Source organism: Mus pahari, chromosome 17, assembly GCF_900095145.1.
Source record: "Mus pahari chromosome 17, PAHARI_EIJ_v1.1, whole genome shotgun sequence".
Classification (NCBI taxonomy): domain Eukaryota; kingdom Metazoa; phylum Chordata; class Mammalia; order Rodentia; family Muridae; genus Mus; species Mus pahari.
In genome coordinates, this window is record NC_034606.1 from 23,982,004 (window position 1) to 23,997,099 (window position 15,096).

A 15,096-nucleotide genomic window follows, 5' to 3' on the forward strand; every position below is an offset into this window, starting at 1 on the left:
CGAGTGCTGGGATTAAAGGCGTGTGCCACCACGCCCGGCCCGGTGGTGAGCTTTCAATGAAAGAATATACACAGAACCCCTACCAAAGGGCCTGGTGTGAATTAGATGCCAGGTAAGTTTGGTTTGTTTGCCAAGGGCCTATGTTAATTTCTACTACTCCCATTATTGCCAAACAAAAAGAAAAGAAATTGGAATACTGTATTGGTATTACATGCATACTGTTTTGGATGCTGGAATCAAGGCAGAAGAGGGAATAAACAGAGAATAATCTAAAACTCTGCACTACAAAACCACAACTGAATGGGAACATAAGAACTGAAAATAAAAGCCGGATTTCAGGGGACTCGCTTTGGACCCATGCCCTACATCAGTGGTTCTCAACCCATGGGTGATGACCCTCTATCTCCAAAAATATTTACTTTACAATTCATAACAGTAGCAAAATTACAGTTAGGAAGTAGCAACGAAAATAATTCTATGGGTTGAGGGTCACCACAAGATGAAGAATTGTATTAAAGGGTTGTAGCATTAGGAGGGTGGAGAACCAAGGCCCTAGGTGGTTCAGAGCACCTCCGTGTCCCAGGCCCTTATTTAAAACATTTGTCCTTATTGAGCACTTTGGACCCTTGTCAAACACAGACAGACCTAGTTCCTGGAACATAATTTTACTTTAAATTGGAAACAAAAAGTTTTAAACCTTGCATGCCTTCATGCTAGATCTTTTACATGGGCATGGGGTGGGGTGGCCTCCTGACTTAGAGGAGGAGGAGGAAGAAAAAAAGGAGGAGGAAGAAGACACTGTATTGTGCTTAGTGCTGGAGACCTAAACTTAGAAGTCAGGAGCTGACAAGAGTGATGCTGACAGGGAAGGCCTCAAAACACGCCCGGGGATGTGGGGTGGGGTGGGATGGGGGAGGCTCTGTCCATGCATAGTGACCGCAGGGCTCTGTGCCCGCCTAGTTTGGTTCTGCCACCAATCAGCACGTGACAGTGGAAAAAGAACACGAACCTTTCATTTTCTCCCTGAGCAACAGCAGCAGGCTCTAGAAGGCCAGGCCGATGGTTTATTAATGCCCAGAGCCTCACATGACTAGCATAAAGCGAGATGAAAGAAAACAAAAGCTGGGCAGTCTGGAGCCTGCTCCTGCAGGGCAGGCGGCTGAGCACCGTGACTCATCCTTGGGTAGGAGGTAAGGCAGGGGCCAGCCTTCGATCAGCCAGAAATACATCTAAAACATGGGTGCCATGTGACCACCGCTCCCCAGAGTGTCAGTCTTAATCCCATCTCAAAGGGCACCAATCACAAGGGAAAAAAAAAAAAGATAAAAATGCCTCCGCCGCAGGCCCCGACTGTGCATCGAGGAAACCTCTGCAGGCTCTATGTTTAGGAGAAGCAAAGAGCTCTTTGGGCTGAACTTATTATCTTCATTACCTGAGGAGGGAGGGGGACAGAGCAGCACACTGGCAAGTGACAGGAGGGTGACATGTAATCTCATCTCTGTTTCACCCTATCTTCAGGGAAAGTCCCCGCTTTCATTGCTAGGCAGCTGTGGGGCCCTGGGACAGGAGAATCGGATTCTCTGTCTGGGTGACCTTTACAACCGTCATTCATTCAGCAAGACTCTCTGTGTCCACTCTGTTGTAACACTAAGACAGACGACAGGGAAGGGCGGAGCGCGTGATCCCCAGACTCATGGAGTTTACTGTCTAGTCATCTAGCTTGTTGTGGGGTTTCTAAATCCCAATAAAAAGGCTACCAACAGGAAACACAAACCAAGAAAAAGCGACAACAAAAGACTGACTACCTCTAGGACTGTTAGGAGAATCAAGTGAGATATAGAGAAAACCAAAACTTACTGTTGCAAACATAAAGTGTTATTATCACTCGAGAAAACCAAAACTTACTGTTGCAAACATAAAGTGTTATTATCACTATTAAAATTACTCTTCTCCCCAGTGCCAGTCTCTTAGGGAAGTTTAAGGTTGACAGCTGGAGTAGGCAAACTTTCTACGGGGCCAAATAGGAACTGGTTTTTTGATTTTTGTTTTTTTTTTGAGACAGGGTTTCTCTGGGTAATAGCCCTGGATGTCCTGGAACTCATACTGTAGACCAGGCTGGCCTCAAACTCACAGAGATCCCCTTGCTCCTGCCTCCCCTGGGGCTAGGGTTAAAGGAATGTACCACCATACCTGGCCCCCAAGTAGTAACTGTTTCAAGGTTTGTGGGTCATACAATCTTTGCACTGAAAATGATCTGCTGTTGTAGCACAAAAGCAACCCTAGACACTATGGAAATCGATGTGTACACTTGTGTGTATCAATAAAACTTTATTTATAAAAATAAATGGAGGGCCAGATGTGGTCCTGGGGTCCCTTGCAATACATATCATAGAGAGTATAAGTGAAGGTCCCAGAGTCAAACTACTGGCTTCAGTTTTTCTTATCTATAAATTTTGTATAGTGATACCACTTCCTTAAGAATTGTTGTGAAGATCAAGTGGATCATCAAGCCCTCACAAAGCAATAGGTACCAAGAATATACTTAGCATTATCACAGCTTTTTATCCTAATACAGAAAAGACAGCTAGGTAAAACTGCCAGGCAGAACACAGGGAAGTACTAAGGTAAAATATAGCTTATTTAAAGACTATATTTCAATTGTATGTGTTGTCAACTGGATGCATTCAGACTTTAACATCCCCCTGACATCGTTATATATTTGTGGTGCAGTTAACAGCTCTCTGTTCATACATGTTGTGACTTGCAGAGATGCTTTCACCATGAAGTCATATTTTGCAAAAAAACGATGGATATTTACTGTGTGCGGAGATGGTGCCACACAGTTCACCTGTCTGGTCTCAATTTTCAGCGACAAAAGAGGTTAGGTTCCCCATTTGACAAATGAAGACACTAAGGCTCAGAGCAGTGGAGCAGCAGCAGGAAATCAGTGACTTAGGACTCGAGTCCACATATGTCTAACTGAGAATATGTATTTGGATAATCAATAATTTGGCAATTAGGGCCAACTTTTATTCTAACAATCGCAGCAACATCATGACTTATTATCCTCTGCAGAGAATCTGGAAATCTTATATCAACAGTGCGCTATGATTGGTGATCAGCATCCACGCTGAGGTGAAATAATGCCCAGAAAATATGATGAACATATTTAGGAAGAGGCAATGGTTTTGGGTTATCTAAGGAGTCTACCTCTTACACCAATACAACTCTACTGCCAAGAACCAGCAGATAGTGTCATGTGATATTAACGATGATGGGATGAATCTGTCTATCATTTCTGTTGCTAAGAGAGCCGTTTGCCCCAGAGAGTAGATTTGCATCCAGTAATTTGTTTACCAAGAGGACTGAGCCAACTACATCCTTTGCCCTTAGCCACAAGGAAAGGAGAGTAGAGGAAAATGTCTTGTGTGGAAGTAGCTGTTTGCTGCTGGGCAACTTTTAGCTCAGATGCCAGTCATTTGTGGCTGTGCTGAAGGAGAGGCAGAGGTGTAGGCGACCAGGGAGTCAAGCTCTAGGCTGCCCCTGAGGGCCATGGTGTCACTGTGAGTGGGCAGTGTGGGGATCTGCCATTGCGTGCAGGGAGTCACTGTGCAGTGAAGGCATGAAGCTTTTCTACTAGAGGGAGGAGGTGGCCGAGACATGTCCAAACCACATCCTGCCCTTCAGCCTTAGCTCATGCTGGTTTTGGAGATAATGGATTTGGAGAAAAGTCTAGTTGCAAGCTGTTACCCCAACAGCAAGTAAAACCATGTAGCAATTCTCCGGCATATCATGCCCAGTTTGGTGTGATGTTTGGAGAGTCATCGGGCAAAAGCCATTTCCCTCCTATTATTCTTTACTGAAAAACAGGATTCCTCTGCGATTCATCTGTATAGCACTTATATTTATTAACACACACACACACACACACACACACACACACACACACACACACCATCATATGCGAGTGGACATGAAAGAACACCGTGTGAGAGTTGGTTCAGTTCTCCACTTTTACCTGTATGTCGGCTCCAGAATCGAATTCATAGGGCTTGGTGGCAAGTGCCTTACCAGCTGATCCATCTTGCTAGCCATTCACTGATATTTTAAACAATATGTCACTTCCCGACTCAAAATCCTCAGATGCCTTCCCTCTGCATGTGGGGAAATCCCCAGGTTCCTTTTCACCACTGACAGGGTCCCCCTGCACCTCCGTCCTGCCCCCTCCAGCCTTTTTATACAGTCCCCCCCCCCCGAGTTCATTCTGTCCCTGCTATACAGCCCAACTGCATTCCTTGGTCAGGTGAAGTTCATTCCCAGTGTGGGTCTTGTCTCTCGCATATCTTTACATGCTTGGCTCTGTCTCATCCCCAGGTCTTAGTTCAAAGGTTGCCCAGATGCAGCTCAGAGAAATCACCCCCGACCGCTTACTTGAAAAGCAACCCTTCTCCCATCTCACGTTCCTGACCCTTCACTGTTGCTTAAGGCACAGCTTCCCTGACCTTCACACATTTTCTGCTTGTCCAATCAGAAGCTCTCTCTAAAACCCTAGAGGGACCCAGGTTTACTATTTCACCCCTGCCTACTTCATGCCAGTCACTCCACACTCCACAGGTACTTGGGTTTTATATAGATATACATTTGTCTTTGGAAGGGATCTGGAAAGAGTTGACCTGAATGCTTTGCTGCTTGGGATAAGGTTCTTCACGAGAGTCAGATGGCATGACTCTAGATCACATGAACTTTCAGGTTAGAGGTCATCCACTCTCAGAATGGTCCTCCAGGGGCTGCACAGAGGACCGAAGAGGAAGTTACCTATCATGAAAAAAGAATCTCAAACTCTCATTGAAGGGCAAGCAAGCCCCACCTCTACAGGGATGCTTTGACAATCAAGCCTTCAGAAATATTGGTAAAAATAGCAGCTTCTGCTTCCTGTCAGTTTAAAAGGTCAAATCCAAATGGAGGTAGACCACGTACAACCTCTCTCTCTTTCTCTCTTGAGATATTGTTAGGACTATATAAGAATGTATTTGTGTTTTGACTGAGTATGGTGGCACACGCCTTTAATCCCAACACTTAGGAGGCAGAGGCAGGTGGATCTCTNGNNTTTGAGGCCAGCCTGGTCTACAGAGCCAGTTCCGGGACTGCTAGGGCTACACAGAGAAACCCTCTCTCACAAAGGCTATATAAGAATGTATTTGTGTCTTGGCTGGGTGTGATGGCACACCCCTTTAATAGCAGCACTTGGGAGGCAGGTCAGGTGGATCTCTGTGAGTTCAAGGCCAGCCTGGTTAACATAGGGACCCCATCTAAAGGCAAACAAGCAAACAGTAAGAGAAAAAGGATAGAGTTACATCTACATTCTTCCGTCTCCTAGGAAGAGGCTCTCCCTACCTTGCATGGAAATTCTGCCAGCATGATCAAAAGCAGAGAAAGGAAACTCAAGCTATGTGTCACGTGCTCAAGTGCCCAAGCTGGCTGTCCACTGGACGGCACTGATACCATTTATAACAAGCCTTCAGTTACATTAGGCAGCGCCTCTGCCTGCACCGAGTACCGTGTACTTCCAAGATCCTTATTTATTCAACGGATAACACAGATCACATATCTGGAAAGCTTTGTCCCGACTTTGAGCTTGAACACTGGCAGGTTATAAGAAGAAAAAAAAAAATCTCAGCCACATTAATAATCTCCAGGCGTGTCAAGATTGGGTAAATATTATTTTCGAGTGAAACAGCTCTTGAACTCAGAGAGTTAAAAATGGCGAGGAGGGCCAAGTTTATATGAATTAGTTGTATCCTCAGCCAAGAAAGACCTGTCTCTGCACCTTTCAACTATCTCAGTCACTCTGGAACTTACTTATGGTCTCTGATTGTTGCTGTACAGCTCTGAGCAGCCCCATCTTCCTCATTGCCACGGTTTACACTGAGCCTCCCAATTCTTCCAGCACGGCCTCATTTACTCCAGAATGCCCCACCTCTCCCTGTGCTCCTGTGAGGCTGAATGTGATGCCCTCAGCCTCAAGCCTACCCCACTCTCCTTTGCTTCTGTCCCTTCCCACGTCCAGGTTTCTGCACACACCTTTTGTTCCGGCAAAGCCTTCTGCCTGCCTCTCCATCTGGCCAAATCCTGGCCAACGTTGGAGGAAGTATCTCAGGTTCTGCTTCTTTTAAGAAGTTATATGCCGCGCTCCTAGACACCACCAAACCCAACCAATTGATTACATAGTTATAAAAAAAAAAAAAAAAAAAAAAAACAATTCTCAAGGGGCTGAGGCACACTGGTACATGGGCTCAGTACAAATCAGGGCTTCAAAAGTATTCACTTGAAGCATTTTGCTGTGTATAGAATGTAGCAGGGGATGATGTCAGCTCCTTCATCCTTGGCATTGGAGACCTTTCACAGACTCAGGAGGCTTGAGGTCTAGGTCATGTATAGTATCAGCTGCTTCATAAGCATCCTTCTTGGATGAACACTAAACTCATACTTAAAACTCAGTTCACCAGTTCACTCTGTGATAATAGTAAGTACTAACTCAGCTTAGAATCCAAGGTGGACTTCAATATAAAATATATTTCTAAGACCCATGTGTGACTATGTGTTTAGGTTCTTGGCGCCCATAAAAAAAGAACATGTTTTTGACCCACTAGTTCCGAAAGTGGGCTAAAAAAAAAAGTCTGTTAGAAAAATATGGAAACATGGCAATTCAAATCATGTCTGAGAGTCATTTCCAGAGAGGGTCTCATTGCTGCTCTGTTGGTTTGTTGCTCCTGCAATGGCTGGTCTCCTTCCCGCTATGTCAGACACTGACAGTTTTAAGATCCCGATCGACGAGGCTCCCTCCATCTCAGGAAGGCCACCAAGTATGTAAAGCACCAATTTAACCCAAGGTTACTGTGGCCGAGGAACCTGCATAAAGAGCCAGGCTATTATACATATCACAACCCACTGTGGCTTGGCATCAGAATGCCCTTAATTTCAGTCCTGGGTTTAAAGTTGACTCATTGGCTCGTATTTGGTCTCTTGTTTGCCAAACCACCCATCGACTTAAACTGAAACATGTTTTTTGGATAATGCATTTTTTTGGCGGGAGGGGGGGGTTTGTAGGAATGCAGCAACTTGCTAGAAATACTCAAATAGACTTAGGGTGGTAGTGTGGTAAGCAGTAAGAATGTGCCTTGAGCTCACGATGCTCTTTGCTGCAGAGCGACACAGAGGATAGGGTTATAGGCTTTCTTTGTCCTTCCTGTACTCCTAGCACACAGGGGCCAGCTTACCCCAGCCAGGAAGTGGGTATTCGAGTTCTGCACGGACTTCCTGGGTTGATAACTGCAGCTATGTTACCAGGGGCTGGTCCCGTTTTCATCCCATAGAAGAACTGAGTGTGATGACCAGAATTATTTTGGCATCACGGTCTTTTCCTGTGAATGTGTGTCCACGTGCATGCAGACAGTTATGTCATATAAAAGGCCGAGGGGAGCTCGGCAGTGCAACACGTAAACATGCTTGCTGTACACAAGCCTGCTGGCCTGAGCTCAATTCTGGAGCCCATGATGGAGGTAGAGAACCAATGCTCAGAAGTGGTCCTGTGACCTCAGTGTATGCACTGTAGCAGGTACACGTCTGCACTCACACGCACTCACCACACTTATCACACACAGACACACACACACACACACACACACACACACACACACACACACACACACCTCACTCTGAATTTCTCCATTTGAGCATACCGCGAGCACCAGCTACATGACCGCAGGACAGAGGACCAGGGTTAAATCCCTTGTCTCTTCTTGGCTGGGCAACCTTGTACAAATCACTCGATTCCCTGATGTTTGCTTTCTCATCTTCAAGATGAGTTTAGCACATCTGTCCCCCTGAACAGCCTGACCTCATCGAAGAAGCAGATGTGCTGGGCTGGAATCCGTGGACTGCAAAGAGATAGCTGGGAAGTGGCTTAATGCCAGAAGCTGCCACAAACCATGGCTTACTAAAATAACCTTTCCAACATTCTCTAGTCCCTGACTTCCTTCTTCCCTGTGGATCTTCCTGGCTACCAGATGACATCACATAAAGAAGCCTTCGCACTCAGCCGAGGCTCTTCTGAAGTCCACCTCTGTGTTTAGACGTATTTAACCGACCCATCATCACCAACACTCAAAACCTGTTCCAACCTTCCTCATTCCTTTCTGGTCGTCCTTCTCGGATAAGCTGCTCACAATGACCTCCTGAGACGTAACAGGCGACCTCCTGTATGCGACCTACCTCCTCAAACTCTGTCTTATGATAGCTCAGGTAACCGAAGCACAGATTCCCCAACTCACCCACTAGATGCACCAGTAGAGGTCAAAACATTTTTAAAGGATACTATATGTTCCAGGCTTCCATGCCACAAGAGCTGCCACTCAACTCTGAGTCCAACTTCTGCTTGGCACAGAAAGAGCCACGGACAATACGGAACAAGAGTGCATAGCTGGGCGCCAGTAAGACTGCACAGACCCTGATATTTGGGTTGTGCATAATTTAAGCATCTTATTAATTATGATATAAGGCCCAATTCAATGACAGCTACACCTTACATTCAAACCCAGATTATCTTAACTGCTTCAGAAAGATGGTGGCACACTTTAATCACTGAAACTTCAGAACATTTCCCACACCCTTCATCTTCATCTTCACGCTGCACTTTCCCAGTCTCAGAGAAAGGCTTTGACCCCACCTCCTAGGTTAGAGGGTCAAAGCAATTGATTTATGGAAGGTACCATAGCTACTATGGCTTGGACATGGAGCTGGAAAGTGTGTATTACACACAGGCCACAGTATACCCTCTAGAAATCATAATTTGATGCTGCGTATACTGTTTTTAAAAGTTCATATGCAAACTACATTTGGGCCCTGAATAAATTCCTCAATTAGTTTGCAGACTCTAAAGCTCACTGGGATGTCCCTGATATATTTAAGAGACGCCAACACCTGAACACAACTTGCAGTTGATTACTTCAGAAGCTCCTGGGACAGGGGCCCACCACCCACCAGTTTCCTAGGTGGTTACAATGTGCAGCCAGTTCGGAGGTCAGCCAGCTGCTGTTCGGAGTTACCAACCCCCAACCCCCTTTTATGAAGGCTCAACGGTGGTTTAGGTAAGCAGGCAATATTAAATATTAGTGGCTGGGTCTGCACAGCTGGCTCTAATCTGCAGAGCTCACCCATGTGTAAAAGTGTCTCAGGGTTTAGGCACTTTCCCTTTGAAACTGGGGAAACTCCTCTTATGGAAGAGCAACCCAAGCGAGGCCCGACTTCAGGACATTCACTTTAAGGCCCTGCTTACAAAGAACACAGGGAAGCAGATACACGTATGAGCTCTTAAGAATACCCAGTTTTCATATAGGAATTTTGTTCCTTCTGTGGTCCTGTGGCATCGGGAAAGACAGTTGCCTGGTTGTACCGTTTGTTTACGTGGAAATTACATAAGCACCCACAATTCAGAGGAACACTGAAAAGTTAAGTAAAGGTGAGAAATGATTGCTGCTGTGTTATAATCTGGGTCCCCTGCTTTATTTCTTCAGAAAAGAAAAGTAGGGTGGGAAGAAAAGCCACCTAAAGCCAGATCATTCTGATGATCGATCTGTGACACGATCGTGTGTCTCCTTTAACACAGATGATGGAAACTCGTCATATTCTTAGCAACAGAAGTTTCCAGATTTCCCTGGGACCATTTCCAATCATCCAGACTAGTTTGCAGGCATTGCAAGGACTAGGTGACCTCTTTAGATCAGCGGAGTCATGCTGAATGACAGGAACATTTTGCCCAAGAAGGGCTCTTATTTTTATCCCTCGTGGACTGAAGAACATGGCTCAGCCAGAGACTGGACAGGACTGCCCCTACGTCATGGACTCAGCCTGGGGCTTCCAATCTGCTGCTTGAAGGCCTGGGTGTTTGCCAGGTCACTCTGTCCAGGCAGCCTGCATCTGCCCAGATGACAGATGACAGGTGAATGAACCCCGCAGGCCTCAAGGGGGCTTGAATGTCATCCCTTTGGCTGAGTCTCTTCAGTCATCTGACTGTGCACTGAGAAGCTGCACAACCCAGAAAAAGAAAACAAAAGCTAACCCAAGCAACCCCCACAGGAGAGAATTCCCTCTCACTCCAGAACCCCAAACCTAAACAGCTGTTTCCTCCCAGGGTGAACTGTCCATTAAAAAAAAAAGTACAATGGTGTGTGTGCGTGCATGTGTCCGTGAAAAACAATCACCCAGATCGACTCAATAGCTTTAAAAGTCGTGTTAAACTTACTTGTGCAACTTCGTTAATGGTTTCAAAAATAGAGAGCAACAGACCACAAAGGAGATGTTAGGCCTAGGTAGATGAAGACTTAGTATGAGGTGAAAGGCATGGGAGGACCACCCTGAGGGGCTTGGAGCTCTACCCTTTTGTGGCCTAAACGACTGAGGTGACCCTGAGCCAGCTAAAGCAGGAGTGAGGGAAACCAGGATGTTTCTACACAAGTTTAATTTTGGTCTTATTTCCTGTCATTGGGTGGGGCTGCTGCCTGCTTCTTAGACGGTGTGGGTGTGAGAGGACCAGGAGTGGATTTTCACCTGGGGTAGCCTTACCCATGAACAGATGTCTGAGGGGGGGCACCTCAGAGACCACAGCACAGCTACTGTCTAGACCATCAAGATTGGGGGTTGGGGAAGAGTTGTTTTCTGCTTGCCCCGAAACACTTCAGAACTCTTAAGGCCATGAAAATCAAACTCTCTCTGTCTCTGTCTCTCTCTGTTTCTCTCTTGTCTGTCTCTGTCTTTCTCGCTCCCCGCTTAGGATAACATGAATGTTAACAATCCAATCAAGAGTCTGGATAAGCCTGGGCTCCTGAGACTCACCCTTACTACGTAGTTGAATCTTCTGGAATCCAGGATGGCAGTCGAGAAGTCCAGTCTGTTGAAAGCTTCCCCCAAAGTACAGTATCCATGGCGCTGCAGGTGAGTGAGAGAGAGGCACGAGTCACTCCTGCCATCCTACAGATATAGCCCAGAGGACTCCACTGAACCACTTGGCCGCTCGTCTTAGAGAACCAGGCTCTGCCTTTCTTCCTGCATCTGAGTCCCAGGAGACACAAGGAGAGTGGCACAGTCCCCACCCTCTCTGGGTCTGATGTCATAGAGAAACGAGATGGTTTTTCCAGGGTCCCGGAGAGAAACGGGAAGGCCGTCACACTATCGTGTTGCCTCCTATCCGAGGGATCAAATTGTCCATTTTATCAAGTGCCATAGAAGATGGCTTGAGGAGGGTCTCGGACCCACCCGCAGCTCAAAGAGCAGGCACCGAAAAGACCTGCTGGATTTAATGAGTAGTTCTTTCAAAGCTAAGCGCTAGCCAAGCCCACATCTAAAGAGAGCTCTCTCATCTCCCCTCTCCCCAACAGAAAGCGGGTACCCTCGCCCCTTCTGTTGGAATTAAAGGACTGTGACTGCCCAGTTCTCTCTCATACATTACTAAGCATGGGGCTTTAGTAAATGGAGGGTGACTTACCTCCTTCGTACTCCCTTTGTGAACATAGATCCACTTTTCTTGATGGAAGTCTACAGAGGCAATAAATAAATAAATAAATAAATAAATAAATAAATAAATGAAACAGAAATATATCAGAAGAATTGGTAACAGGCCTACCAAGATTTTAAACATGACTCATTTATTTTTATTTATTCCAAAGTTCAAAATATTTTGACAGAAAAGACTTCTCCAACAATCTAAGAGAATTAAAAACACTCAATTTCTGTGGTGTCTAAATATTGGATCTGTAATTCTCTTCAACCGAAGTAATCTGAACCTTTGAACATCCAGATTAAAAAGATAATTTAACACTCTGATACCTTTGTTTTAAATGCCATACCTAAAACTTATACAAGGCCATAAAAAGCGGATACAGAACAAGAAACATGCAGATCAAGTGGAATAAATTAGAATAATTTTTAATTCATTTTTAAAATAGAGCCTTATATCCTCTGCTAATACATACGTATCTAGACCATGAGACTTGTCCAAGAGGGACATCCTATTTTCTTCCTCCATCCTTTTGCATTTTGAGACACAGTTCGTGTATTCTAGGTTGGCCTCAAACTCACTGTGTGGCTGATGTAATCTTGAACAACTTTAAAACTTCTGTTATTTTGTCCCCCTTCCACCCAGAGCTAAGGACCAAACCCAGGGCCCATGAGCTAATCCCCACCCTTTGTTATTTTCTTTTTTTTAACTTCTGATTCTCCCCACTTCCACCTTCGAGAGCCATGGCGCCTAGCTCATTCAGTACTTCTCGAATGGACCCAGGCCTGAGACTGGGAGGCAAGCACGAAGCTACACCCCGAGTCTCACAGCTCTATTTCCAAAGTCTCAAAATACAGTTGAAGAGTCAAAGCAATGCTGAAATGGACTCAGCTGGTCGCGTTCCTGTGCTGTCACTGTCTTATGTCAAGTGCCAGTGACAAGCAGAGATAAGCTCAACCGGCAAAGACTTTTGAACAGCAAAGCATATGCTGATTTTGCCAGGGAAATGCACAGTTGAGAAACCACAGTTAGTAGGTATCAGGGCAGCTAGCTGTCTAATAAGAGAGGCACTAGTTTGTTTTTCAAGAACCATTCAGAAGAATCGTCAAACAGTAATCCCAGCACTTGGGAGGCAGAGGCAGGCAGATTTCTGAGTTCAATTCCCAGCAACCACATGGTGGCTCACAACCATCTATAACGGGATCTGATGCCCTCTTCTGGCATGCAGGTATACATGCAAGTAGAGCATTCATACACATACATAAATAAATCTTAAAAAAAAAAAAAAAAAAAAAGAATTATCAGACAGTCTTCCCTTTTCTTTTGAGGCAGCTCCATGCTGCCTTTGGATCTGCTTTGTAGCAAGAACGATGGCCCTGACCATCTGGTCCTCCTGCTAGACAGGCCAGAGCCACCATGTCTAGTTTACGCAGGACTAAGGGACTGGACCCAAGACTTTTTGCTCCCTAGGTAGGCACTCTTCCAAGTGACCTCTGTTCCCAGACACCTTTCTTCTTCTTATATCCAAAGCAAATGACTTACACTGAGTTTTGGTTTTGCTGTTCTGAATGTCCTTCTTTCTCTTCTTGGCTGCCACATCGTAGTTCAGGCTGTTGAACAGATTCTCCTTACTGTGCCCCTCCTTGTTGCGGTAACTGTCATGGAAGAGGAGAGGGCAGCGATTATATTGTAAATAGCTATAAATATAACTCATCGGATTATAAAGCACACCAGCATATATGCTTCCCAGACAAGACAAAACAAAACAATAAAATCATCAAACCAAACCAAGCCAAAGTCCGCGCAGACACAGACTTCTTTCTCTTAGTGAGAATATCATCACCTCCATGTGGAAGGCTGGGATGGGGGCATGCGTTTCTTTTGAATTCCCTGACAGGGCTTTCCATTATAGTTCGGTACAGAGCACTATACGCTCTAAGAGCGATGCAGTCCATTACAATATCTCTTTAAACAAAGGAGCTGAACAGGGAGGGTGATGGCTGGTGTCACTGTGCCACACAATGCCTGCATTTTTGCAAGACACAGAGCATCTACACCAAGCTGCTGTGGCTTCTTCCTTCCCTTTCTCCATCCTCCCTCCTTCCCATCCTCCTCCTTGCCCTCCTCTCTAGCCTTCTTTCCCATCGTATCTACCCCTTCCCTCTTTTTGAGACAGGTCTCATTATGTAGATCAGGTTGTCTGCAAACTCAAATAGACTCACCTGCCTTTGCCTCCCTGGCTCTGGGATTAAAGGTGTGTGCCACCATGCCCAACTTGAGCTTTCTGTTCTTTTTAAGACAAGATTTTACTATGTAGCTCAGGTTGGCCTTGAGTGACTATGTAGTACAGGCTAGTTTTAAACACAGAGGTCCTCAGCCTCAGCCCCCCCCCCATACTGGGTGTACAGAATGCACATCCCTCCCTTTACAAATGAGCTATAATTCACACATTCTACAATTCGTCCATGTAACAGGTAACCAAGCTGTTTTACCTTGAATGGTCCTGTCCTGCCTTTAAAACATGATCACAATTACAAACATCTGACCTACAAACTCCCTTTCAAGCAGGTATTTTGCATACAATGTTCGTTGTTTAGGTTTCTGACTTGAGACACCAGGCCTCAGGCTGGAAGGTTAAGATATTGGTTCCTAACAGAAACCAGTAAAATTTTAATTCATAAACTTAGAGGGGGTGTCAAATATGCTTATCCAATTCATAGATCACTGAAGGATGGTCTAGTTCAACTTTGGCTAGGTACCCACGTCCCTTAGCAAGCGAGGTGTCACGGGAATAAGGGTGATAGCCTCATGATTTAAGGAAAAATCTCTGAAACTTTCTACAGAAATGATGGGGAGGAAATGCTAAAATTTAATAGGAGAATGGGTTCCCTGACTCTTTCAACCCCAAGAGGTGGGCAGGATTTATAACAACAACCTGTACAAAATAGGTGTGTGTGTGTGTGTGTGTGTGTGTGTGTGTGTCCACTAGCATATTAGGAGACCTTAAAATTTTCTCCTCCTTCTCCTCCTCCTCCTTCCCCTTTTTTTTGCAGGGATGAATATAAGCATACATGCTCCTTTCTGTTCCCTGCTTTGTGTAAATGACAGAAGGGAAGAGAGGGCTGGAAACAGCGCCCAGTGTTGTTTCATTGCAACTAGTGTCTCCGTAAGACTTGCCTACGTGTCTTCCCGAAATGCTGACATCACAGCTAGATACCCTGGGCAGCTTTGAGAACCTACAGGGAGAACCTTGACGAACCACCAGCCAACTGTTCATTTCCTTTCTCCCAGTTGTACCTAATGCCACGTACTGAGTTCCCTAATGTCCTTAGCCTTCTCTTTTTCATTCAGGGAACCGGGGTATTTTTAGGCTTCAGCCTGGGTGTTGCAGACATGACCTCTCTCAGAGTCACTTGCTTAAGTGAGCCAAGGGTGAGGGTTTCGGTCAGGCTTTGTACAACTCCGGAGTGTATGTCTTTCAGTCTGTGTGCTTGCATGGCTGTGTGTGTGTGTGTGTGTGTGTGTGTGTGTGTGTGTGTGTGTGT

General features: G+C 45.5%; 1 protein-coding gene across 1 annotated transcript in view; it reads right to left on the minus strand.

Moving 5' to 3' along the window:
• The window catches only part of Fbxo32 (F-box protein 32), a 32,807-nt gene that overhangs the window by 12,919 nt on the left and 4,792 nt on the right, over window positions 1–15,096 (minus strand). The window contains exons 2-4 of the mRNA XM_021216813.1: window positions 13,094–13,206; window positions 11,540–11,589; window positions 10,891–10,983 (exon numbers count right to left, since the gene is read on the minus strand). Of these exons, the coding sequence (XP_021072472.1) occupies window positions 10,891–10,983; window positions 11,540–11,589; window positions 13,094–13,206 (256 nt within the window). The remainder of the gene's footprint in view (window positions 1–10,890; window positions 10,984–11,539; window positions 11,590–13,093; window positions 13,207–15,096) is intronic.